Below are 25,893 nucleotides of genomic sequence, written 5' to 3' on the forward strand. Positions count from 1 at the left end.
TGTGGCCAGTGGTGAGGGATGATGGGAGCTGTAGTCCAACATCTGCAGGGCACCACATTGACCGCCTCTACACCAAGATGCACGGCAAGCTGGAGTATAGAAGCCCAGATCTTTGCAAGAAATGGTATTTTTCCATCTTGCTTTGCTCACCAGGAGTTTGGGAGCTGCAAGGCTCACCCTAGTCTGGCTAGTAGCGTACACAAGAGAACATGCTTCTTTCAAGTCTAGCAAACTCTGTCCCTTCATTGCCTCACTTGGACAGCTTACCTACCTCCTAAACATGGATTACCCAGGATGCATTGTCAGAATCCCTCATGTATTTTCTTTTTTTGGGAGGGAGGGGCCAGCTCTGTGATTCCTCGGGAAATATGAAGGCACATTTTTCTGATGGAAATCCAAGGGTTGGATGAGCGTTAGCTTCACTCTGAGGCTCCTACTTGGCTGTTTGCACCAGAACCCATGCCTTTGTATTGCATGTGAGTCCAATGAGGAATACTGGTTTCTTTCAAACGGGTTGAAAGTTATTTAGTGTGCAAATTTAAGGCAGCCGTCTAAGTGCTATAATGGAAAGTGCATTTTAATTGTCGATTGTTTGTGAACAGCCCTCCTAGTTTCTCAAACCCAACCCAACCTATGTAACTTCATTACTTTCCTGAATAAATACTGTGTTTGTTTTACTATATAAATATTGGACTCAATATCAAATATGGCGGAATAGGGGTGCTGAATGGAGAAGACTTCACCTACTCTAAGTCTGTTGCCTGGGTGGAGTAAATGGAGCCAAGAACCCAAACAGCCTGATGGTGGAGCAGCTGAGGAATGGCCGTTGGGACCAGAGCTGGGCTGCAGTCCGTGCCCAGGTGAGCGATGGAGTTGAGAAGCAGCATGGCTCCTTGTGATTCTGGAGGAGGACACTAGCTCAGGAGCAGAGCAAATGCTTTTGCATCAGGGTGGGAGCCTCCACCCTGCCAGGAATTCATATTTGGCCCATGAGGCTGCTTTCCCCAAACTATACCTACATGCCTGGTGCTTGGTGTCATATATGATTGAGGGTGGAGCAGGTAGAGATGCAACTACCAGGTCACAACTGACAGCCTTAAAGTGCACTCTCTGTTGTGCACTGGCAAGGGAAATGTCATTAATTTGCAGATAGGTATTAGAGTCAAAGCCTGCTGGATCTGGTACAAGAGAGCTCCCCTTGGGGAATGCCCTCATACACCCAGTGCTGGGGCGGAATGGGGTGCTTTGAAGTCTCAACTACAGGACTTCAAAGTGCCAAATGACCTGATGTCTTTGACTAGAGGCAACTGATGTGTAGGCAACCCCACACACCCGTCAGATTTGGGCCATGAAGCCTAAAAGGTCTCCCACCCCTGTTTTCCATGGCAGAAATCCCAGGTTCAGTTCCTGGCATTTTTAGTTTAAAAGGAGTAGGTAGCAGGGGGTGGGAAACCCTGAATTGCTGTTACCAATCACAACAGGCAATACTGGGCTGGATGATTCCTGGGTACCCAAGAGAAAACGAGCAAGGAACAAAAGAAAAATGACTTGTTGGATTTGGGTAATCAGGAGTTCCATTGCCAGCAATCAGATTCAGAAGGTTTCCTGTGCCAGGGCTTTATCTCTTTCCTGTACGCAGCTACCAAGCCTGCATATATTACTATGAAACCATGGGGCTGTTGCACACACAAGGCTGCTGATGTGCAACCGGAATAGGTGACTCATTTTAGTTTCTCTCCATTTCTCATTTGCCTAGTCTTTAGTTCAGTTTGTTACTACACACTGCTACTGCAGTTAGTGATTTTTTTGCTACTGCAGGAAGCTCCTGCAGCCAATCAGAAGCCGCAGAAGCCCCGTCGGACGTTCGGCTTCCAAAAATAGTTCGCAAACCAGAACAGTCATTTTTGGGTTTGCGACGTTCGGGAGCCAAAACGTTCAAGAGCTAAGCTGTTCAAAAACCAAGGTATATGCATTTTTGCACATATTACTTAACTGGAGAACTACAGTACAAAATTCAGAGAAGTGCAAATTTCAAAGGATTTGCTGTGTTTCAGTATTGCTTTGGAAAGTGAGAAGTGGGCAGGTTTGCTTTTAAAAGTGAGCTGAATCCAATTTCTCCTTCAGTCCAGTGTCAACCACTTTCTGCTGCGCTGTGTCCCTAGCCTCAAACTCAACTGCACAACAGTCAGGTATTGTTGCAATGGCTGGGTCTGGAGGACAGTCGGGCTCAACAGGTGTTGGTGCGTGAGTCCACTGAACTGACATTTCCCCTGCACCATATGATTGGCGCACTTACCGAAATCCACTGCTTGTGTGTCCCGTCCCACTCGGGTAGTCCTTTCAGTCGTTTCTCTTTGTAGCCCGAGAGCTGCTGATAAGCCACGAACTCATTTAAGAATATCTTGATTCCTAGAAGCTCAGCTACCACCGGGGCATCCTCCCAGCTTGCTCCCAACAAGAATGCTACAGGCACCAGGACATAGGAACAGATCAACTGGAAGCCAGAGGGAAAAGAAAGGTTCAGAAATAAAATCAATGGTCAGTTAACCACATGACTTTTGCCATCCCCACCCATCCTAACTGGCACCCATATCCATGGCACAAACTCACTTCCCATCTCTACTCCTGCCCAGTTACCCCCCCCCCCGCGTCTGTCGTGAATCCAGAGTAAATCCTTCACACTAAGATTATCAGAGAGGGCAAGATTAGGGATGGGCAACCTGTGGCCCTCAACCTAATTTCATGTGGGTAGGGGGAGCCTGGAGAGTGAAATGGGGAAAAATGGGAAAAGGAAGTTGAAATGGGCAGAGTGATGGTGTCAGGGACTGGGCAGAGGAGGAATGGTGGAGGCCGCCTCCCTATCCTAACCCTTCCAGGGAGAAGGAAAACGAAGACAGTATGGATTTACAATGGGTTTGAGGGAGGTCACAGCTCAGAGGCAGATGAGGGGGAAAGTTGGGAAATAATGGGAGAGCCAGAACAAGACCCAGTTGACACGTCGTCATTAGAAAGCACTCCAGACCCTCCATTTCCAAGAACCCAGCGAGCCTTAAAAGTAGGAGAGCAAAGAGCTCAAAGACAGAGGACATGTAGCAGCAGCTGTAGAGGAGATGAATGAGGAAGTGGGAGAGAAAGGGGTGGAGATTCACTCGGGACAACACTATTATCCAAGAGGCTGGGTTCTATAGCCTCTCTCTGTAAAGACTGAAATAAAAAAGGTCGGTAAGAAACTTTTCCTTGTCTTTATACTTTCCTGGGCAACCAGCCGGGAGCCTCTGACAGCATCCTGACAGATGGAAGCAGTAGGGAAAAGCCCTCTGCTGCAGTCGGATCAGATGTCTGACCTGTCCTTGCCCTGGCAACCCATTGAGTGAGAGGGCAAGAGAGCCAATAAGTGACAATACACGTATCATTCCCTCTTAGCATCCGTTGACCACCCTGGTGTACTCACAGGGTGGCTGCCTTGTGGGTGGTACCTGGAAGGAGAGTTCTGGCAGATTGACCATGCCTCCCAGCCAAGCGAGGGCAGCATTGATGAACTCCAGTACAGCCAGGAATGCTATCAGGTTGGCTGCGATGTTGGCCACCAGCCCCACAGAGATGGCTGCTCCATTGCTGGCAGCTTCCAGGACATTTTTCTCCTCCCTGCACCAACAATACACCAAGTGAGAAGAAAACAGGCCCAGAGATTGACTCCCTTGGCAAAGCAGCAATGGCAAATAAAGCTCCATCACGTAGAGCTCAGCAGACAATTCTGCATCCTACTGTGAGGGCTTGTCCATATTTGAGCATTATTTAGCTGTTAATCCACTTCCTTCCCATTTGACTTAGACCTGCACATATTTGGATTTGTATATGAGGAGCAACTCCAGTCGTTCTCATTTATAGCAGTAAGTGGCCTAAATTGTTGATTCCACTGGGGCAGTTAAGTAGTCATGCCAAATAATTACTGGCAGGGTGTGCATGCAGTCTCTGGCTAACATGCTGCTCATTATGCCTGGGGTGGATAGACCCTCCAGATGTTGAAGTATAGCCCTCCTCATTGGCCATTGCTGGCTCAGATTGATGGGAGATGGAATTCAACAACATCTGGAGAGCCAAAGATTCACCAGCCGAGTGCTACACTGCAATAGTTCTCCCGACTTCACATTGGCTTCTTTTCCACAGCTTTCTCTTTGCTATGGAGAAGTTGTGCAAAGATGCTCCTGTGCCTCTCAGATGTTGACTCCCCTAGTTCTGCACCCCTCTTCCCACTTAATCCTGCACCCTTCCAGGATCCTTTGGGCAGCCTCGTGATCCTCATGTGCTCTGACTACACTCACCCACAGGCAATTTTCACGCCCTCCTGGCTCCGGAACTTAGATTCTTCCACTTCCGGATACACCAGCTTAGCCATAGCCAAAGCACAAGGTGCTGCCATTACTGAAGCAGCAATCAAGGATGAGGCATCAATCTGTAGCAGGGTGTAAATGCAGGATTGTGATCTTGGGTGCATATCTCAGTAGCACCACAATACTGTAGAATGATGGGATGGCAGGCATATTTGGTGTCCCCAAAGAACTAAAAAATGTTACACATTAAATCCAGCAAGCCACTTTGACATATGTGGTGGACAATGAGAGACAGGGCCTGTTTGGTGGTGGCAGTTTCTGTCATGAACCTCAGTCTGAAACCATATTTATATGGATTCCAGACCAATAAGCTAAATGCAAGAGCCCTTGGAGTTGTCCAGCCATTACTCTCTCAAGTACTGTGCCCTCCAGAAAGGGCACTTATGGTAAAATGGGAACTTGCCTTTTACAACCAGGACCTTGGTCCACCTCGCTTAGAACTGTCTACACTGGCTGGCAGAGGCTCTCCAGGGTTTCAGGCAGTGCAGCGCACATTCCCAGACCTACCTGGAAATGCTGGGGATTCAACCTGAGACCTTTTGCATGCAAAACATGCTCTCTGCAACTGAGCTATGGCCCTCCGCCTTGGCACTGTTTGTATGAAGTTCATCTCAGGTTCAAACATGGTATCTTCAGGTAGGGATGATAGACCCCTGCCTGCCTGAAAGTCAGTGCAAACAATGGAGCTAAAAAAAATTCAGGAGGAGCTGAAGAACTGTCTCCTTTGAAGGAATCAGGTACATGCCCCTACAACAATGAAAAATTTACCACCAAGCTAAGCAAGCCAGCCAGACTTCTTCAGCGGTTCCCATCCAGGATGGGGAAGGCTGGAGAGGTCATGTGGTGGAATGGACTTCTCCAAGAATCTTGTTGGCATACTTCATTAACCGAAATCCATCCAAACACCTGCAAGTGGCAGGGGCTGAGTGGTGTTTTGGTACAAAACTACCGGTAATAGCCAATGTAACATCCTGGTTAGATTGGATGTGAGCAATTTAATCTGCAAAGCGTGCTGCAAATAAGTAACAGAAGCAGGCCAAACACAACTCTTTAGAAAGACAGAAGTGCAGAAACTCTGGCCCTCCAGATGTTGCAGAACTGTAACTCCCAGCATCCCTGGCCAGAGGCCATAATTTCTGGGGCTGACGGGAGTTCAGGGACATTGACAAAGCCAAAGGTTCCCCATCCACAGTCTAGAAGAATCCCCTTGCACTGGGGTAGCTCTCTGCATTGCTGACTCACCCCAAATGAAATGTAAGCTCCCATCACACTGCCGGCAATGGTGGCAAAGCCGCCAGTCATCACAGCATGAACCTCTGACCGCGTCATGTCCAGCAGGTAGGGACGGATGAGCAGTGGCGCTTCTGTCTGGAGGGCAGAAGGGGAAAAAAGGAGGGGGGGAGGTGCATGCTGCAGAGTTTTTGCCCCACCAGTTTGCAGCCATAGAAACGGCACTCACAGAAGTAGATTTAGAGAGATATTTGCTTCCAGAGCAAATGCAACACAACACATCACAACACGAGTCTTGAAGTAAAACACTGCTAATCTGATTGTGTTCAGATTTGGGTATTTTGAGATGATGGTGTATATAGCGCGTTTCATTGGGTGATCTCAGGGAAATTCTCAACATAAAAATACAAGATGAAAACACAAAATGCAGAAGAAAAAAAAGAACGACACACACACATACACACACACACACACACACACACACACACACACACACACCAATAACCCCTCCCACAAACACATTTAAAAGGAACAAAATGAAATAAAAATAAAAAATTCCTTCCAGTAGCACCTTAAGGTTAAGGTAAAGAGACCCCTGACTGTTAGGTCCAGTCACAGATGACTCTGGGGTTGTGGCGCTCATCTCGCTTTATTGGCCGAGGGAGCCGGCGTACAGCTTCCAGGTCATGTGGCCAACATGGCTAAACCACTTCTGGCAAACCAGAGCAGTGCACGGAAACACCATTTACCTTCCCACCAGAGCGGTACCTATTTATCTACTTGCACTTTGACACGAAAGCTCATACGAATAACAAACTTAGTTGGTCTCTAAGGTGATACTGGAAGGAATTTTTTAATTTTGTTTCGACTATGTCAAACCAACACGGCTACCTACCTGTAACTACATTTAAAAGGGTATAGGATGTTAATCAGCCTGGTTGGAGAGGAATGTTTTTCCCCTGGCCCCTAAAGGTGTATAATGAAGGTTTCCCTGGGGCATGGGTAAAAAACAAGAAAATTCCTGCTTACCATTCCCACAAACACGTTCCCCACCACACTCAGAGATTCCGTGGCTGCTGTGCCCATGGTGATCTGCAGGAGCCAGGACAACTGCAGGAAGGGGTAGGAGATGGTTAGAGGGCATCATTGCCCTGTCACACAGCCTGCGAGACTTAGTATTAATAATAATTGTCATTTATTAAATTTGTATACTGCCTTACACCCACAGGTCTCAGGGCCATTCACAGGATAAAATCACAATAGAAAAACATAGAATACATAATCAAAATGAAAACAAGAACAACCTAATAATACCCCACGTCCTCAATACATTTTAAAAGGGCATTGGATGTCAGTCAGTCAAAGGTCTGGTTAAAGCGGAACATTTTTGCCTGACGCCTAAAGGTGTATAATGAAGGTGTGGCGGAATAAGGCCTGGTTCATCATGGGTTAACCTATCACTCCCATGTTAGGTAGGTGTTCCCTGGGAGGCGGAGCTACTTGGCATTCTAAAAGGAGGGGGAACAACCTGGAAAGGCAGTTGGGGGTTTGGCAGTTGGGTGTGGAGGTTTAGAAAGAAAAACTGCGAGGTTAGGCTTTGGGGAATGGGAGGAAAGGTCATTACCATTGCTAACGGGATGCAGGAAAGATTATAACTGAGCTGAATTATATAAGAAGATTTGTACCAGTAACAACTCAAGACATCCATGTTTTCACGTTACCTTAATAAAGTTAAAAGTGTTTAAACGTTCGATGACTGTGGCAGTGCGTCAGTGCCTCAAGAGGTGTGGCTGAGGGGAAAAGCACTAGAGGTTTCCTGAGGAAAAGGGGACGGGTGGCTTAATTCCCTAACACACAGAGGACTGGGCAGGGAAGCCAAAGGTGCCATGCAGTTGCCTAAAGTGAAGGCAAGCTGCAGTAGTTTGGGAACCCAGGGCGGGAGATCCCAAAGGTGGCAAGAGTTGTTTCGAACGTGAAGCACTGAGGTACCCCAGAGACAACTCCCATATAACCACTGAAGGATTCATCCTAGGGGACAGTGAAAGATAGGGAGTGTGTCGGTTGGGGAAGAATCGAAAGGGGAGGGAGTGGGATCCCTCATATTTATTGGTGGCAGCGTCGCGATTCGAATACAAAGCCCACACGCCAAGTTTTGTGTGATTTTGATAAGATTTTCCAGTCAGGAAAATGGCGCATTTGAGGAAAGCTAAAGAGGCAAAGGGAGATGAGAGAACAGAAGGATCTGAGGCAAGGGAAGATCTGAGTTCCGAACTGGAGTTAATGAAACTTAAATTAGAATTAGCCAAAGTTGAGGCAGAAAAGGAAAAGGATAAGATAGCTGCTGAGGAGAGAATGCTGTCTGAAAGAATACAATTAGCCAAGGTTGAGGCAGAAAAGGAGCAGACTAAGATAGCTGCTGAGGAAAGAATGCAATTGGTCAAGGTTGAGGCAGAAAAGTATAAAATAGCTGCTGAGGAAAGAATGCAGTTGGGAAGACTGAGGCTGGAGGAGATACGGCTAAGAGCCAAATCAAAATGCCCTCTATTGGTCAAAGCACAAACTGCAGCTGCTGTTGCGAAGCCAGTAAAACTGTTACTTCAAACAGATACTAAAAACCTTCCGCAGACGCCAGTCCAGGAGCCAACGTATAGTCAAACAGAGGCTTCTGCAAAAGTTATGCAGGTCTGGAGATCTGAGGAAGAGGTTAATAAGGAATTTTTGGAGACTGTCAGAGTAAATGGACAAGAGTTAGTGGGACTACAGGACTCTGAGTCGGAAGTTACTCTGATGAGACCTAGTTGTATTCCTAAGGAACAATATCTCCCAAACCAATCTTACAGCATAAAAGGTATATGGGGACCGGAGTTTGAGGTGCAGGTAGCAGAAGTGAATATTCAGTATCAAGATTTTAATGGCAAGTGGACAGTGGGTATTTGGGATGATCTGGAGGTTCCTGTCCTGATAGGCAACGACCTAGCCAAACGGAGACCTCAAATACATGCTATCACAAGAGCGAAACCAGAAGCCCTTGTGGGTTCAAATCCTGCCATTAATGCACCAACCACAAAGCCTGTGGGAGAGGAAGTACTGATTACGCTACCGAATGCACAGGAATCTAACAGCCAGGTTTTAGTGGAACAGAGGGAAGATGAATCTCTGAGAGACTTGTGGGATGAGGTGCAGGGTCCTGACTCTGAAGTGACTTTAGAGAATCCCTGCCTGTTTACTGCAATAGAAGGGAGACGTCATAGAATAGCCAAAAGGAGAAAAGGTGCAGCCAAGTAGAAAATGAAAATAGCCAAAAGGAGAAAAGGTGCAGCCAAGTGGAAAATGAAAATAGCCAAAAGGAGAAAAGGTGCAGCCAAATGGAAAATGGAAAAAAAAAAAGTTGGTTTTGCCCCGGAAATTCCGACTACAAGTTTTACAGTTGGCACTGGAGTCACCCATGGCTGCTTATCTAGGCATTAATAAAACCAGAGACAGAATAAAAGCGTGGTTTTATTGGCCCGGAATGGGACTGGAAAGGAACCCATTGGGAATGCGGACGTCTTAACCTATCTTCTGGAACTACAAAGTGATTTACAGGAACTTAAGGAACTATCATCCTGTAATTTAAAAAGAGCACAACTACGTCAGAAAAGATGGTACGACGCACACGCCAGAGATCGGAATTTCCAAACTGGTGACCAAGTCTTGGTGTTGAGGCCCAGACGACAGCAGAAGCTCGAGGTTTCCTGGGATGGACCCTTTAGAGTGATAGAAAAACTATCAGCGGTGAACTATCTAATTGAGTTAAATGTTGAAGAGAGACGATGTAAAGTTTTTCATGTCAATATGTTGAAACCATATTTTGACAGAAACCAGGTAATATTGAAGGTTAATGGTCAAATTGGCATGAGGCAAGTATGGTATTTGGGACACATTTTAGGAAGTGGGGTCCTCAGGCCTGACCACAGCAAGGTCAAAGCAATTAATAAATGGCCTGGACCTGTCACAAAAAAAAGAAAAAAAGAAAAACACAGGTTAGAGCAGGAGTGTTTAGCAATAGTGTGGTCGATTGGAAAACTAAAGCCTTACTTGTGGGGAAGAAAATTCACCCTGTGTACCGATCACTCTCCTTTGAGGTGGTTAAACCAAGTAAAAGGCACCAATAATAAATTAATTCGATGGAGTATGCATTTGCAAGATTACAACTTTGACATTAAACATGTAAAAGGGAAGGATCACGTCATAGCTGATACATTATCAAGATGTTTTAAGGACTGAATGCTAGAATGAAAAAAAAAATCGTAAGATAGCAAATGTTATACCAAATTAGAAATGTGTATAAGTGCCAAATTAGTTGTTATGGTGGATAGAGGAAGATAGAGGAAAAGGTAAAGTATTTGTTAAGTGATGTTAGAACATAGAATTTGTGTACAAAGGGAAATACTAGGTTGTTGGTTTTGATTAAGCTCCAATACATTGCTTCGGCATTGTTTAAAATGTATAACTATGCCTATGCAATGACTTTGGGGGTGGGACGAATGTGGCGGAATAAGGCCTGGTTCATCATGGGTTAACCTATCACTCCCATGTTAGGTAGGTGTTCCCTGGGAGGCGGAGCTACTTGGCATTCTAAAAGGAGGGGGAACAACCTGGAAAGGCAGTTGGGGGTTTGGCAGTTGGGTGTGGAGGTTTAGAAAGAAAAACTGCGAGGTTAGGCTTTGGGGAATGGGAGGAAAGGTCATTACCATTGCTAACGGGATGCAGGAAAGATTATAACTGAGCTGAATTATATAAGAAGATTTGTACCAGTAACAACTCAAGACATCCATGTTTTCACGTTACCTTAATAAAGTTAAAAGTGTTTAAACGTTCGATGACTGTGGCAGTGCGTCAGTGCCTCAAGAGGTGTGGCTGAGGGGAAAAGCACTAGAGGTTTCCTGAGGAAAAGGGGACGGGTGGCTTAATTCCCTAACACACAGAGGACTGGGCAGGGAAGCCAAAGGTGCCACGCAGTTGCCTAAAGTGAAGGCAAGCTGCAGTAGTTTGGGAACCCAGGGTGGGAGATCCCAAAGGTGGCAAGAGTTGTTTCGAACGTGAAGCACTGAGGTACCCCAGAGACAACTCCCATATAACCACTGAAGGATTCATCCTAGGGGACAGTGAAAGATAGGGAGTGTCTCGGTTGGGGAAGAATCGAAAGGGTGAGGGAGTGGGATACCTCACAGAAGGTGCCAGGCGAACTTCCCTGGGGAGAGCATTCCACAGATGGGGAGCCACTGCAGAGAAGGCCCTGTTCTTGTGTTGCCACCCTCCAGACTTCTCATGGAGGAGGCACATGAAGAAGGGCCTCAAAAGTTGATCTCAGGGTCCAGATACATTCACAGGGAAAGAGGTGGTCTTTGAGGTATTGCAGTCCTGAGCTGTTTGGGGCTTTATAGGTTAAAACCAGCACTTTGAATGGGGCCCAGAAACTAATTGGTAGGACCAGGATCAGTGTAACATGCTCAAAGTCTTGCCCCAGTGAGAAACCCGGCTGCTGAATTCTGCACCAACTGAAGTTTCCAAACTGTATTCAGAGGCCGCCCTACATATAACGCATTGCAGTAATCTAACTTTGGGGTTACCAGAGCATAGACAACAGTAGTTAGGATATCCATGTCCAGATAAAGGGTAGGTGGGCCACCAGCCAAAGCTGATGGAAGGCACTCTGTGCCACTGAGGCCACCTGAGCCCCAAGACTTGACAACGAAGATCTTCAGTAGCTATGAATTTTCCTCCTGCTCATGTTTGGCTCACCTTGCAAGCACAGCCATTCCCCATACCCGTTCCTTAGCTATGAAGCTTAGCAATGAGCAAATGCAGAACTTCTTGGGTTCAGCCTTTGGTATCTCCAGATAGGGCCGAAAGACCCCTCTCTTGAAATGTTGGAGAGCTGCTGCCAGTAGACAAGATGGTGCTATGTAGACCAAGGATTTGACTCAGTATAAGAAGGCTTCCTGCATTCCTTTTCTGCAGACAGCATAGTTGGTCCATGCTTCTCGTCCCCTCCATCACACATGTCCTAGTACTGACTTTCCATCAACAAACTGCATTTTGTGACAGCAACCACTCTTCCTACCCCCTTCTCTCTACCACAGCCATATTGCTTGCCTCATCTTCCCTGCAAGAGCAACTGCTTCTCCATCCTTGAGGCATGACCCTCCCTCCCCACTAGGTGCCTTTCCTAGGTTTCCCACATCGCCCAAAATCTTCACACACACTTATCTTGGGAGTCTTTCCCTGGAGCTCAGAGATCTTTCATGATCTTTTATAATAAGTTGCATGGTAGAGAGAAATGGTTGACCCTCCTCAACTACACAGTGGGGGCTCAAAAGCATCTCTCCACTGCCCAGAGCCTTGTGCTCAGCATTACCTTCAGGATTATGAACTGCATGACTCCCAGGTAGTAGAGAATGGACATCACACAGCTGAAGAAGACAATGATGGGCAGTGACTGGAGGCAGAAAGCAAACAGTGAACGTCAGACTTTAAGGAGTTCTAGACAACCTACAACATAGCACATATAGGGGTTGAGCACAGAAGGTCCAAGCAGCTTCTATGGTGCAGAATGTTATAGAAAACCTGGACACAGTGAGCTAGTCCAATGGCCCACACTGGCAAAGTGAAGTAGACTTAACACGCCTGGAGCTGGACATCTGTGGAGTTAACACAATGGCCAGAAACTCACCACTTGGCTTGTTTGGGAGCATTTGTGAGTGCAAATTCCAGGAAGACAGCAGCAGCTTTGTGGAGGTTATGGGCAAGGTGCCCTCTGGTGCCTCCTAAGTGTTGCTCTTGTATCTGCCACCTGCAAGCTTATCGGGGGAAGAGGAGGTAAAAAGCAGTAGGGACAGCTGTTGGTGGGGAAAGCACAGCAGCTCCCGTCTCCCAGGATTCCCTCACCCTGGTGCTGAAAAGAGAATTACTCGATGAAGCTGCTTTAGCTGACCTCTTCACATTCCCCAATGTCTCCAACATACGCAGTGCACATCAGAACAGAACCCAGAAGCATTGGAGATAGGGAAGATGGTGGCAGCTAAAACTACCTGGCCTGGCCTGAATTTTCCAAAGGACATAGCTCTTAAAAGAAATAAAAATTAAGAATGCTGATGTCAACCACAGATGGGCTCCATGGACCCTGGCATTTTTTGGTCCCACTATGCCAGATAACGACACTAGGCCTGTTGCCCAGACTGTAGCCCACAGCTCAGACATGTCTTATCCCAGTCCAACCATGCAATGAAAAGCCAGCCTCTTGTGTCAAGGACTCAATAGCAATGATGAATGAGAGAAGGATGAGGCCAAGAGAGAGGGGGGGGGAGGGAGAGGGAGATTAGGGTCAAACATACCCCTTAAGCTAACCTGAAAGGCAAATGCCTCTTGGATCAATTTGTCTCCAAAGACGAAGCTGGAACCAGCTGTGGTGTAGTTCAGGAATGTCTGGAAGGGAACATTGGGGAGAATGAGTATGCAAAGGACTTTACTCAGTTGCATTGGATAAGGTGGAGACCTAAGTGCTTATTTTGGAACATCTTTCATGAAATGTACATATGATGTTACAGTGGACAGTTCAAGCATAGTTGTGAAGCCAGAGGTGCTACTTGTTCAAGTGTGATTCAGGACTCATGACCCAGTGTCTGATCACCACACAATAGATAGCTTTTCTCCACTGCTGCTCAGAGATCTTTTTTTCTTTTTTAACCAGCCCACCACTTCCCCTATAAAGAGCCCTTGCCACTACCATTAGGAAGCTGCCTTATCTTAGATTATCTAGTTGAGGGTTGGCAACAGCTATCCAGGGTTTCAGACTGGATCTTCCCCAGTCTTACCTGGAGATGTTGGGCGCCTTCTGCATACAACACTATGGCTAACCGGCATGCTGGGAGCAAGGAAAGATGGCAACAGTCAGAGAGCAAGACCTCTGGCTACTTTGGCCATCTATGGTGACAGTGGCGGGAGAAAGGGAAGAGGTATTAAGAGAAGGAGAGCCGTATTGACATTGCTCTGCCACTGCTGCCACCACCAAAGTTAGGTGGCTCCCTGCCATCTGAATCAGTTCTGTTCAACCCCATTGAGGGAAATCAAACTGCCATGCCAGCTCCCTGTCTGTGGACCAGGGTGGTGCTGAAGCAGCTAGATGCACCCCTAATGGAATGCATTATTATATACTGCGAACACCCTGCATTGCCTTTTCCATTTGCCTGGGTCTTTATTTCACATTTTCAAGACACCTTCCACTCCCACCTGTCTCAGGAAGGGCTGCTGTCATCCCCTTGAGTTTGGATGTTTGGCACATGAAGATGCCTTGCACCAGGGGTAGCCAATGTGGTGCCCTCTAGATGTTCTTGGGCTGCAAGTCCCATCCTTCATGACAATTGGCCTTGCTGAGCTGGATGGGAGTTTAGAGTCTAACAATATCCACGGGGCTCTAAATTGGCTACCTCTACCTAATACTGAGTCTGAACATTGGTTGAACTTGAACCAACCCAGTCCTGTTTATTCCATCTAGCAGCTGCTTTCCAAGATCTTGGGTGGAGGATGCTACTGGATCTGCAGCCCATTTACTTGAGGCTGAATGTGGGAGCCGGTAAGTGCAAAGAATGCACTCAGGTATAGTCACTTCCACTGCTCTGCACCTGAATCTGAGTACCAAGCCACTGGAAAGCCTGAAATCCAGGTTCTGTCCGGATGATGAACACTCCAAGGATAAACTGCAGGCCAAGCCCCCAGAACACAGCTCTCCAGGACACCTGCAAGAGGGAATCTTGTGAATACAGAAACCAAGGGACATGTTAGTGAGAATCAATGATAGCCCCAGGTTGGAGAAGTGCTAACCTCAGGGTTAACAAAGCGCAATGATTTCTTGAATTCACTGGAGAAGGAGGCACCAACGACCCCTTGGATGAATAGGGTGGTTGCTATGCAAAGTCCAAAAAATCAGCTCAAATTCTACATATTTCAATTGGATTCCGTGCGAGCCGTTTGAACTTGTCAGCTGTTGACCCCAAAGGGAAAGAGCAGATGGAGTAACCCAGTGTGGCCTAGTGGTTAGAGTGTCAGGCTAACACTGGGGAGGTCTACGTCCAAACTCTGACTCAGCCATAAAGCTTGTTGAATGACTTCTCAGGCAGTCCCACCTCACACGGATTAAAATGGGGAAGGACACGCCTCATGGGCTGCCTGGAAAGGTAGGGCGTAATAATCTGTCCTTCATTGCATGTCTTCAGAAACAGATGCTGGACTGCTATCTGTTGGAACGCTCCAGTTCTAGACTTCTGGCATCAAGCAAGGCCTACAACCCACCCACCCCACTGTAACTGTTTTATCGTTTCAAAGTTCTATCTTGCCCAAACACTCTGCGGGTTATATTTAAAATCTGGCGCTTGAGCGCTAGCAGAATCTCAGCCCAATTCTATGACTGCTAATTCTCAAGTTAAGCCCCACTGAACTCCGAGAAGGTTACTCCCAGGGATAGATACACAGGATTGTGGGTTTTATAGGCTGAGAAGGTGGCAGGAAATTGTGGGTTGCAGATGTATCAAATCATCATCATAATAATAATTTATTATTTGTACCCCGCCCATCTGTGGGAAAGTGTGGGTTGCAGGTGTAGCACATCATCTAAGGACCCAAAGAAAATGCAGCAACTTACAGCTCCGTGGTGTTTGGAGCACACAAAGAGCACCAGCACCAGCGCGGCGAAGCCACCCAGTGACACCAACTGCTCTCGCCTCTGGGACATGTCAAGAACCAGCCACACTACCAGGCCGATCAAAATGATTGCACACAGCACCCTAGAAGGGAAGCAGATCGCCATCATTGCAGAGATACACCAATAATAATAATAATAATAATAATAATAATAATAATAATAATAATAATAATAAATTTTTATTTATACCCCGCCCTTCCCCGCGAAACCGGGCTCAGGGTGGCTAACACCAATAAAATCACAACAAAAACATAAAACAGTTCATTAAAATACAGATTAAAATACAATTTAAAACTTAATCTAAACTTCAGCCTCATTTTTAAGTAGCCCACCAATCACCCCAAAAGAACGAAACATCAGGGTTAAACTGAAACCAACCCAAAGGCTAGGTGGAACAGCTCTGTCTTGCAGGCCCTGCGGAAAGATGCCAAATCCCGCAGGGCCCTGGTCTCTTGTGCCAGACTGTTCCACCAAGTCGGGGCCAGTACTGAGAAGGCCCTGGCCCTAGTTGAAGCCAACCTGGCATCCTTGTGGCTCGGGACCTCCAACAAATTATTATTTGAGGACCTTAAGGTCCTACCTGGGACATACCAGGAGAGGCGGTCCCTTAGGTATGAGGGTCCCAGACAGGCTTTGCTAAATAAATGAGATTTGTTGGGGAGGCTGTTCTCCACATCCTGATGGTTGAGAGGCAAGACTGTGTCCATACATGATTATGGGATTCGTCCCTTTCTTCACCCCCTTCTACTGCCTAGCTAAGATAGTTCTATTCTAGCAAGCATGTGGCCTGCTGGATTGAAGGGTCATAGAACTGAACTGTTGTCTTTTGAGCTCTTCTTGTTTCACCCATACATTGCTTGCCAACAGAACCTGTTTGAAGTTCTCTACCATTTCTATTGGGGTTTTGCTGAGGTTTTTTGTTTTTGTTTTTTGGCTGTTTTATTGTATAACGTTGCATTTAGGGATGGGAAATAGATTTGATTCAGAACGCAATTGATGCTGAATATTCAAATTTGTACCTTCCCAAACAATCTATGAACCAAAATGCAACCATCCTTTGAAATTTGCTCTTACTGGAATTTTGCGATGCAGTTCTCCAAACAAATGGTGCTCACAGAAATATATATTTTAGGGGGAAGTGTGCATAAAAATGAAGGTATTTATAAAAAAGTAACATATAAAAATGCATTATATTGGACAAAATTACTTGCAAAAATGTGTAAATTAGTCAGAATTGCCCGTACAAATGTGTTCATTACAAGATACTTGCACTAAAATGCTGATTAAATTTCATGAGTGTTTACCCCCACCACCACCACCACCAAAAAGAAAGAAAGAAAGAAATGCTGCAAAATGTGGAAAACTATATTTAAGACTGAAAAAATGAGTTGTTGTTTTAAGAAAAATGATAAATTTCAGTATGGAATAAATCACTACAGAGCTGTCCATCTACAGCAAGATACATTTACAGAGTGCAACTCTATACTGGTTTACTTTGAGGTAAGTCCCATTTTGTTCAGTGGGGTTTGCTCCCAGATTAAGTGTGTCGAGAACTGCACCATCCTGACCATATTTGCAAAAGGTTCTCTTGCAGTCTCACAATGGGTGGATAGGAGGGCGGAGATCGTTCCTATTCGGATCTGTGCAGCGAGCCCCTAACTCACCATTTCAGCCACGGCCAGATTCTCCGGCAGCATTTTCGGAAAGGGCTGAACATCTGGACAAGCTTGGAACCCCAGAATTTCTTGACCATGCTATAGATCATGAAACAAACCACCAGGGCAGTCAAAACGACCAAAGCCAAGGCTCGGTCAAAGTCCAGCCAACAGGCTGCAATGAAGTAGGCCACATAGCCTAGAGAGAAGAGATGAAAAGGTCAGGAAATGCACCAGTGGGTCAAGTCCTTTGCCAATAGTGCAGGGCTGGGCTCCACTTTCTCCCTGTAGTTATCAAGATATTATTCTCTCCAGGCCATTGCACTGAGGTAAGGTGCTGTAATGTTGAAATCTGGCAAGTCGCCCCACCCAGGCATGGAAGAAGCCTCCTCGCTTCCCGGGGCGGTGAACGGAGGCACCCTCTGGGGGCGGAGCGTCATGACATTGCATCGTGACGTCATGACGCAACGTCAGGACGGAGTGCACATGCACGAAATCTGGCGCATGCTCACTCCGCCGCCGGGCAACCTTGCAATCAGCAGCTCGTGGGGCTGCCACGCACGAAAAGCAGCATGGCCTTACGCCCGCTGCTCGTGCTCAGCAGCCCCACGAGCCACTGATCGCTCAGCGGCTCGCAAGGTGGGAGCGGCCCACAAGCCACCAATCACGTGCGGCAGCCCCATATTGGTGCTGGCGAGCGGGCTCTGGACGGGATACGGGGTGGAGTGGCCTCACTCCACAGCTTGCTCGTAGGCCGCCGAGCAGGTTTGCGAGCAGGCTGCGGGGCGAGGCTGCCTTGCTCCACGGCTTGCTCGGAGCCTGTCGGCGGAGTGGGGCGGGGCCAGCCCGAGTGTCACCCCCCCTCCCCTGGAACCTGGGGTGCCCCGCCCCCTACACCCCGCCCTCGCTACGCCACTGGCCCCACCTCATTCGGTATTTAGGCCGCATTCAATAGCAAACAGCTGTGGGCAATTCTGCACAGTGGAAGTTGGTCCATTAGGACAAAGGGGGCACAGCTCCATCAATCCCACCTGCCCTTTCCAGCCGCTGCCTCCCTACTTAACAACCAGCTTCCCAGTCTCAGTGTTGCACTTGTAGGACTCAGCAGGAAGGTGGGTGGTTACAAAGGCAGAATTAAGTATTGTGGTAATTGGCTCTGGCGCCACCTACTGTTAGGCTCCCTGTCTTCTGCCCTACCAGTCCCAATGGGCACCAGACACAACTGCTTCTAGAGGGCTTTGTAGGGGAGCTATAACCTACAAGTGCTCATCACTTCGCTCTCAATCAAAGATCCCTCCCAATGTTCCATCTGAGCTAAAAATTATTTGGATTTTTTAAAAAAAGCTGCTCCTGGAACACTGGGAGAATTTCGGTATTCCCCAGGGAACATTGTTTTCATATTGGTGAAGAAAGCAATGGGCTTACTTCCTACACCTTCCTGTCTTAACCTGTTGCTTCCTTCGTACACTGGCTTGAACTTAACCATCATGTTGCATTCAGCATGACACAAGTTGAAATTTCTCAGAATGCTGCGGTTCCTGTTCTGCAGGGGGACCCTTCAAACTCTACAATTCCAGGGGGGGCAAAGCCATTAGAGAATCTCACCTCTTCCCGCCCCCCACCCAAGACTGTTCAGCAGAGTGCTCTCCCCCAATGTCACTATCCACAATTGGTGTGGAGACTTTTAGAGGGGTCAAATATGATCGGCTCATATGGCCTAGAGGTTTACCAAAAGGGAAGAAATCCCAAATTCTTAGGAGTGTCACCCCACTCCTTCTAGTGCCACAAAAGTATCAAGGTGTGTGTATGCATAATAGCCTCACCTGCGTACAGGATGCCCAAGAAGATATTCCGTAGTATCCTGGCATGAGCCTTGCAAAAGCACCTTGCTTTAGAGAAAGGCTCAGCTGCTGCATTCTTGATCCTGAAGGGAACCACACCAAGAGAATAAGCCTGGGTGCATGTCTGAAAGAGGGGGGACGGGGGCTGCCATTTGTAGCTCCAGCAGTCCCAGGTGTCCTGCAAGAGGCTGGAGGAGCTTCTGCACCTGTGTGTCTCCCTTCACTCTTGTTAAAAGGTGAGGGGGAGTGGCAGATGAGGATGCTAACCTGATGCCCCTTCGAGTCGTTGCTGTGGGGACCAGGGATGCATGCAGCAGAATGACTTTGGATAACCGCCTTCTCCCCAATTCTGAGGCTGCTGGGGGAATCTAGAAGGGATACCTCCTCCTGCAAGTACCTGTCCAAACCTGAAGGTATCCTGCTGTGAGGGACCCTTATTCCCGATCCCTCGCTTTCGACGCTTCCCCAAACTGTGTCTCTCCCTAGGTTTCATTGACGACTAAAATGAATCCTAAAGTGTTCATATGGGAGATGTCTCTGGGGTACCGCAGTGCTCCACGTTCGAAAACCTCTTGCCACCTATGGGATCTCCCTCCCAGGGTTCCCAACTACTGCAGCTTGCCTTCCCTTTTGGCAACTGCGTGGCACCTTTGGCTTCACTGCCCAGCCCTCTGTATGACAGGAGAATAAGCAAACCGTTTCCTCTTCCACAGGAAAACTTTGTTCTCTCCCCTTAGTCACACCCCTTAAGGCACTGATGCGCTGCCAGAGTCAACGAACGTTGAAACACAATTAACTTTATTGAGGTAACTTAAACAACATGGATGTCCGGGGTTAATACTGTTACAAATCTTCTTTTCATGTAAGTCAGCTTTGTTACAACATAGCAAGGGTAAAGACCTTCCCTTCCCTTCCCAAAGCCTAACCTCTCACGAGCTCTCTCCAACCCTCTCACCCTCTAACCCTCACCAACCGCCCAACTGCCATTCCCCCCTTTTAAAAGGGCGAAAAGCCCCGCCTCCTGCGAGTGAGCCGCCAGTCACATAGAGTGGGTGTTAACTCATAATACGCTGGGCTCCTGACCATACCCAGACTAAGGGCTGATCCGTTACACCTGCATTTGCTGGTTGTTTTCAAATCCTATGATTTATATGGTCTTTTATTGTGATCACTTCTTGCATTTGGAGGTTAAGCTGAGTTGGATTTTTAAGCTTTATTGTGGCTTTATTATTATTTGCACAATGCAAATAGAAGTGTCTAACAACTGTTTATGTATGCAGAATGAATCAATAAAAACATATACATTCCATACCTCTGGAAAGAAGTATCACGTGCATCATCGCCTTCCTTGATCTCAGAAGGCCAAGGGTTCTCTGCCACCTGCGGACTTCTGTCTGCTTCCTGCCAAAGGGCACAGGGAAATATTTCCTGTTCATAAATGCTTTTAAAGCAGCAGTTGATATAAATGCACCAGAGGTGGAGCCTTTGCTCTCTCTGGTCTAGGCATAAAAAGGTGCCATTTTTCTACTGCTTAGAAGCCTATTTTAGCATTAAGTGCTATAAATTAATAAACAATGACAGCAAGAACAGGGTCCTCTTTTGAGAAAGTGCAAAGGGCAGAGCTAACAAGCAGTGGCAATGTTACCGTGAGCTCTAACGCTGGATTCTCCAAGCCTCTGTCGCCAGCTCCAAGTGAAATCCTGACTTCTCCCATCTCTCCGGCAGCTACCTGAAGTTGAACTGCTGGCAAAGACAGTGCATAGTCAGTCTGGAAGCAAAGGATCCCTCGGCACCCTCCTGTCTCAGGATCACACCAATCAATCCTTCTGTCTGGTCTTGTAGTCATTATAAATCGGAGTGCAGACATGAATGGGCTGTTAAACGTCCGAGCTGGGAAAAGAATTGGCCCACTAATAAAATCATATGCCGATGTCTTGCGCTGCCCAGGAATAGGAACGTAATAACATTAAAAGAGTCCTGCTGGATCAGGCCAATCTAGTTCAGCATCCTGTTCTCACGGTGGCCAACCAGATGCCTACGGGAAGCCCGCAAGCAGAACCCAAAGACAAGCCCACTCTCCTCTCCTGTGGATTCCAGCCTGTGGTATTCAGAAGCATTCCTGCCTCTGCCTATGAAGGTAGATTATGGCCATTGTAGCTATTCGTAATTGATAGCCGCTCCTCTGTGAATTTGCTCGATCCTATTTTAATGTGGTAAGTAAAAGGTGCAGTCTGTTGGGGCCCTTGAAAAAGTCAAAACATCCCCCTCAAAGAAAAGAGATCCCCCCCCCCTTGACAATGCACACACACGGCTGAGTGTTCCTTTCTTTGCATAGAAATGCTTTGAAAGCAAATGATACAAATGCACCAGAGATGGCCATTGATTTTTCTCTCTCTGGTCTCCTGGACCAGGTATAGAAATGCCCCCTCCCAATCGCTCGAATGTTCGACTTCTCCCAAATTAAATGCCCCCTTCCCTCAAAATAAATGCTGCCCGCCCTAGTGATCTCATCCCGAGTGGCTGGCAAATAACTCACAGCAGTATCGAACTCTGTCCTGCTCCTCATGCGTCGTAGGGATTTCCTTCTTGGTCAGGTCCACTCATGCCTCAGGCTAGGCAATGGAAAGTTATCAATTAACAGCACAGTCCAAAGAACTGGAGGCAGATCTCCTATCACACCAAAGTCCTGCTCCTCTTCACTCACGTAGGGATTGTTTATTTTCAGCCTCATTACTTCCTGCTGATAAGTATCATTTTCTGGGAAACAGCAAGGCAGGTTCCTCCAGATGGATGAGAGAACCATCTGACCAAACTCTTCTCTGAACTAGGATCGTTTTATCTAGCACAGGGATGGGGAAGCAGTGGTCCTCCGGATGTCAGTTTATTTGCGAAAGAACAGTACAGTGTCATTTGATGTGCTGGTCAATTGAGAGAAGTCAGTACTTCATTTTCCCCCCCTACTGGACTCATCCAGGAGAGATGGGAAAGGAAATTTGGTCAGAAAATGACAGAGCTTCGTTAAAAGTCCTGTTCTTTAGAGCAAGCCAGAACTGAAATGGGAAGAGGCTTCTTCCTAACACATTGTGTGGACAAGTCTGATACGCATAGCCCTGCCTACTGGAGTCAGAGGGATGTGCAACCTGCTCTTAAAAGATACCAGTTCATTGGCATGCTGGCCTCAACTTTTAAAGTTACAGGTGGGTAGCCGTGTTGGTCTGCCATAGTCAAAACAAAATCGAAAATTCTTTCTAGTAGCACCTTAGAGACCAACTGAGTTTGTTCCTGGTATGAGCTTTCATGTGCATGCACACTTCTTCAGGTATCTGAAGAATGCACACGAAAGCTCATACCAGGAACAAACTCAGTTGGTCTCTAAGGTGCTACTAGAAAGAATTTTCGATTTTGTTTCAACTTTTAAAGTACAAGCAGAACTGGTTTCTGTTCACTGGTTTCTGCTCACATGTAAACCTTACTTCCTGGTGTGTATAGGATTCCAGCCTAAATGGCTTGAGATCGCAATGCCTTAAGGACCGCCTTATCTCACAAGAACTCACCTGGATATTAAGGTCTGCCTCAGGAGCCATTCTGAGGGTCCCTCCATCATTAGAGATAAGGCAGGTGCTAACTGCAGACAGGAACTGTTCAGTGGTTGCACACCAACTCTGGAGCATCCTTGCACTTGGAGGCTTGCTTGACACAGACATCCAGTGAAGACCTTTTTCTTCTCTCATTATGTTCAGATTTAGTTATCTATCAATGACTGGGCTTTTCTGCCACTCCATTTTTTATCTGGTTGTTTCACTTATTTGTATGATTGTTGTTATTTTATTAGAATTTTTAACCTAATTTTAAGTAAGCCATTCGGGAAGGTCTAAAATAGGCTACAAATCCTATGAACGAATGGAAGATTTACATTCCTGTTTCTAGAAGTTCCTGTTTCTAACAACAAATGCAAAAAAGGGGATTCAACTGACTGCAGTCAGGAAAAGAATAACCTTTAATCCTTGCAAATTCACTTGCAGAAAACACATGCTAAAGTCCCTTTGTATTGCTGCTGGTGCCAACTGCTTTACCACCAACCTTGGAAGGCACAGATAACAAATTACCGGTAGCAGCCTCTTTAGTCATACTGAACTGGGCACTTCTGTTATCTGTTAGCAGTGGTTGTTGGGGTTTTTTTTAAAATAAGAAAAAACATATTTATGCATTGATTTTCAAGAGTACAGGGTATATAAAAAATATAAACTGATACATACCGGTATAAAAAATATAAACTGATACATCCTTCACCCCAATCCTTTCTGTCCATGGGTGTCTAGATATATTGTGACCTGTGCTAATTTAAAATTAAAATTCATAATTAAAAACAATTGAAACAAAATAGTCACAGGAATAGGGTGGGTCCTGAAAACACATGTATCTGGTGTCAAAGGCTAATCCATTCGCAAACTGCTGGTGACAGCTCTCAGCCACTTCATGTTGTTGTTGTTTAGTCGTTTAGTCATGTCCGACTCTTCGTGACCCCATGGACCAAAGCATGCCAGGCACTCCTGTCTTCCACTGCCTCCCACAGTTTGGTCAGACTCATGTTGGTAGCTTCGAGAACACTGTCCAACCATCTCGTCCTCTGTCATCCCCTTCTCCTTGTGCCCTCAATCTTTCCCAGCACCAGGGTCTTTTCCAGGGAGTCTTCTCTTCTCACGAGGTGGCCAAAGTATTGGAGCCTCAGCTTCAGGATCTGTCCTTCCAGTGAGCACTCAGGCTTGATTTCCTTCAGAATGGATAGGTTTGATCTTCTTGCAATCCATGGGACTCAAGAGTCTCCTCCAGCACCATAATTCAAAAGCATCAATTCTTCGGCGATCAGCCTTCTTTATGGTCCACCTCTCACTTCCATACATACAGCCACTTCATATAGCTGTAAAATAGGAGACGAAGATGAAACCATGGGGGTCAAGACAGGAAATCTCCCTCAGCTGATCTGCCGAAAGGGAAGAGGACACTATTTATGTATGCTACTATGGTGGCAAGAATTCTGATAGCACAAAACTGGAAGACTGGAGAAATTCCAACAAAAGAACAATGGCAAGAGAAATTGATGAATTATGCAGAACTGCCAAAACTGACGGATAGACTTTGAGAAAAGGACAACAGTGACTTTGAAAAAGAGTAGGAACCTTTTATATTTGCAGAAATAAAGAAAGAACATTTAAATCCAATGGCAGGATTTAAATAAACACTCACATCTTTATTGATAGAGAACACTTAAAACAATGAAGAAATGATATAGTGGAATTACTGTCTCTAGATTAATACAATGTGTTTTTAGTTTCCCAATTTAAGGTTGGTACTCCGCTGATCTCACTAGCATGCGCAAGGAAGGACAATAACTAAATAAGATATCCTCTCCTAGTGTATAAATCCATTGCTACTGGTTTGTCTGGCTACAGGTTTTGCATCAGTGATATACTGTGACGGCCCCACAGTTGTCATAGAGAGGCCATGAATTCACGAAATGCTCCATTGGAGGGCAGCCTCAGCATGAATAATGATGGATGTGGGTGAAGGGGATGAACTGCTGTGTGGCCTGAGCAAGCATCCTCAAACTCCTCCAAAGAATGTGTTGAGGCAACACCGCACAACACTTCATTGGATTTGTTGGGAAATAGTGCCCATTTTCCCCCAAGGATGGAAGCTTTGTCTGGTGAGAGATGGGAACTTTGCACACCTCTACAGTTCTCAGAAATTAATACCAAGTGTGGTAGCACACAGAAGCTGTTTCTCCAGCATGAACTATGTGGTTTCATAAATATTGTAGCACATAAACTCATCTTTGGAATTATTACCAGAATTAAGAACTCCCCTTCTGATAACGCAGCTGTTTTTCTCATGAAACAAGTGTGTCAAAAAGTGGGTCTGAAACAGATTGTCTGTCTGCAAAGCTGGGCACAGACATGCTTATGCAGAGTTGTTCTACTTTGTTGCTTGGACTGTGGGGTATGCTTCTACACTGTGAGATGTCCTCTCCTGCTACCCTTGGCAGTTAAGCATTTTTACAGACTAAGTCACTATAGTGAGCACAGCACTGCTTGATATACGTCCAAGTTTTCTTAACAGGTACTGTGGTCCAAACTCCAGAGAAAGATAATCCACTAGCTCCAGCTATGGTGCTGTGAAAGAGAATAATAATTTAAAAATCAACAGCAGCAGCCTTGTTTTCTCTTCCTGCCATGAACACAACCCTCTTACTTGTCCTGGGTAATGGCAGTACACAGCAATTATTCTAAGGGAGCTACTGGAATAGCTATCCTTTATACAGTGGCCTGGAAAACTGAAAAATTGACCATCACATACAAGTTGGCTAAAAATCCTTCAAACTAGTCAGCGGTTTGGATTCCCAATTAAAGCTTTTTATGGAAAAATTGTGCCATCTACTGGTCACTAACTTCACAAGAAAGAAGTTTGGGGAAATAGAAAACTACATGTAATGCTCCAACTCATGAGCTGCAAGGAAAAAGCTCACAGAAACAATAGGATGGTTTCTTTGGAGTGGAGTAAATTTGCCTTATTTTGCTTTTCCCAAGGCAATATTTTTTTCCTCAAGGGCATCACAGATATATAAAGGAAGACTATCAGCCAAGGTCACTACAAGACAACTTAATTATTGAGCATACATCCTGGTATGTTTGAAGAGAGAACAGCTGACATTGCATCAAGCAAATGTTATTCCACACTTTCTAGTGCATTTTCCTGTCACTTTCCTTATTGCAAAAAAGTCCAAAACTTGTTGGAAAGGTCATTTGTTGGGCAAGAGCTCAACAACTGCACAGCCTAAAATTGCTGGTATGTGATTGAATTCCACCCAAAAGTAGCAACAGTCTGGAAGCACCCAAAGCTCAGAGTGTATGAATTATATGACCGTATCATGAGAGTTTGAGAAGTAAATGAACAAATAAGGGAAGAAACATAAAAAACTAATGGCTTTTACTACTTGTACCCCATGAGAAGACTTTGTGGCTATGCTCCAGTTCACCTGG

The 25,893-nt window shown here is 46.2% G+C and overlaps 1 protein-coding gene across 1 annotated transcript in view; it reads right to left on the reverse strand.

Moving 5' to 3' along the window:
- Nucleotides 1-21,649, reverse strand: part of LOC117057206 (sodium/nucleoside cotransporter 1-like) — a 30,872-nt gene extending 9,223 nt beyond the window's left edge. Inside the window, exons 1-14 of the mRNA XM_033168074.1 lie at nucleotides 21,393-21,649; nucleotides 20,502-20,596; nucleotides 20,169-20,257; nucleotides 18,839-18,939; nucleotides 17,025-17,214; nucleotides 15,301-15,442; nucleotides 14,285-14,398; nucleotides 13,011-13,088; nucleotides 12,022-12,102; nucleotides 6,651-6,731; nucleotides 5,634-5,759; nucleotides 4,323-4,453; nucleotides 3,477-3,645; nucleotides 2,297-2,494 (exon numbers count right to left, since the gene is read on the reverse strand). Coding sequence (XP_033023965.1) covers nucleotides 2,297-2,494; nucleotides 3,477-3,645; nucleotides 4,323-4,453; nucleotides 5,634-5,759; nucleotides 6,651-6,731; nucleotides 12,022-12,102; nucleotides 13,011-13,088; nucleotides 14,285-14,398; nucleotides 15,301-15,442; nucleotides 17,025-17,214; nucleotides 18,839-18,939; nucleotides 20,169-20,257; nucleotides 20,502-20,570 — 1,569 coding nt within the window. The 5' untranslated portion in view covers nucleotides 20,571-20,596; nucleotides 21,393-21,649. The remainder of the gene's footprint in view (nucleotides 1-2,296; nucleotides 2,495-3,476; nucleotides 3,646-4,322; nucleotides 4,454-5,633; nucleotides 5,760-6,650; nucleotides 6,732-12,021; nucleotides 12,103-13,010; nucleotides 13,089-14,284; nucleotides 14,399-15,300; nucleotides 15,443-17,024; nucleotides 17,215-18,838; nucleotides 18,940-20,168; nucleotides 20,258-20,501; nucleotides 20,597-21,392) is intronic.
- Nucleotides 21,650-25,893: the final 4,244 nt, after the last annotated feature.

This window comes from Lacerta agilis, chromosome 13, assembly GCF_009819535.1.
Source record: "Lacerta agilis isolate rLacAgi1 chromosome 13, rLacAgi1.pri, whole genome shotgun sequence".
NCBI classification, from domain to species: Eukaryota; Metazoa; Chordata; class Lepidosauria; order Squamata; family Lacertidae; genus Lacerta; species Lacerta agilis.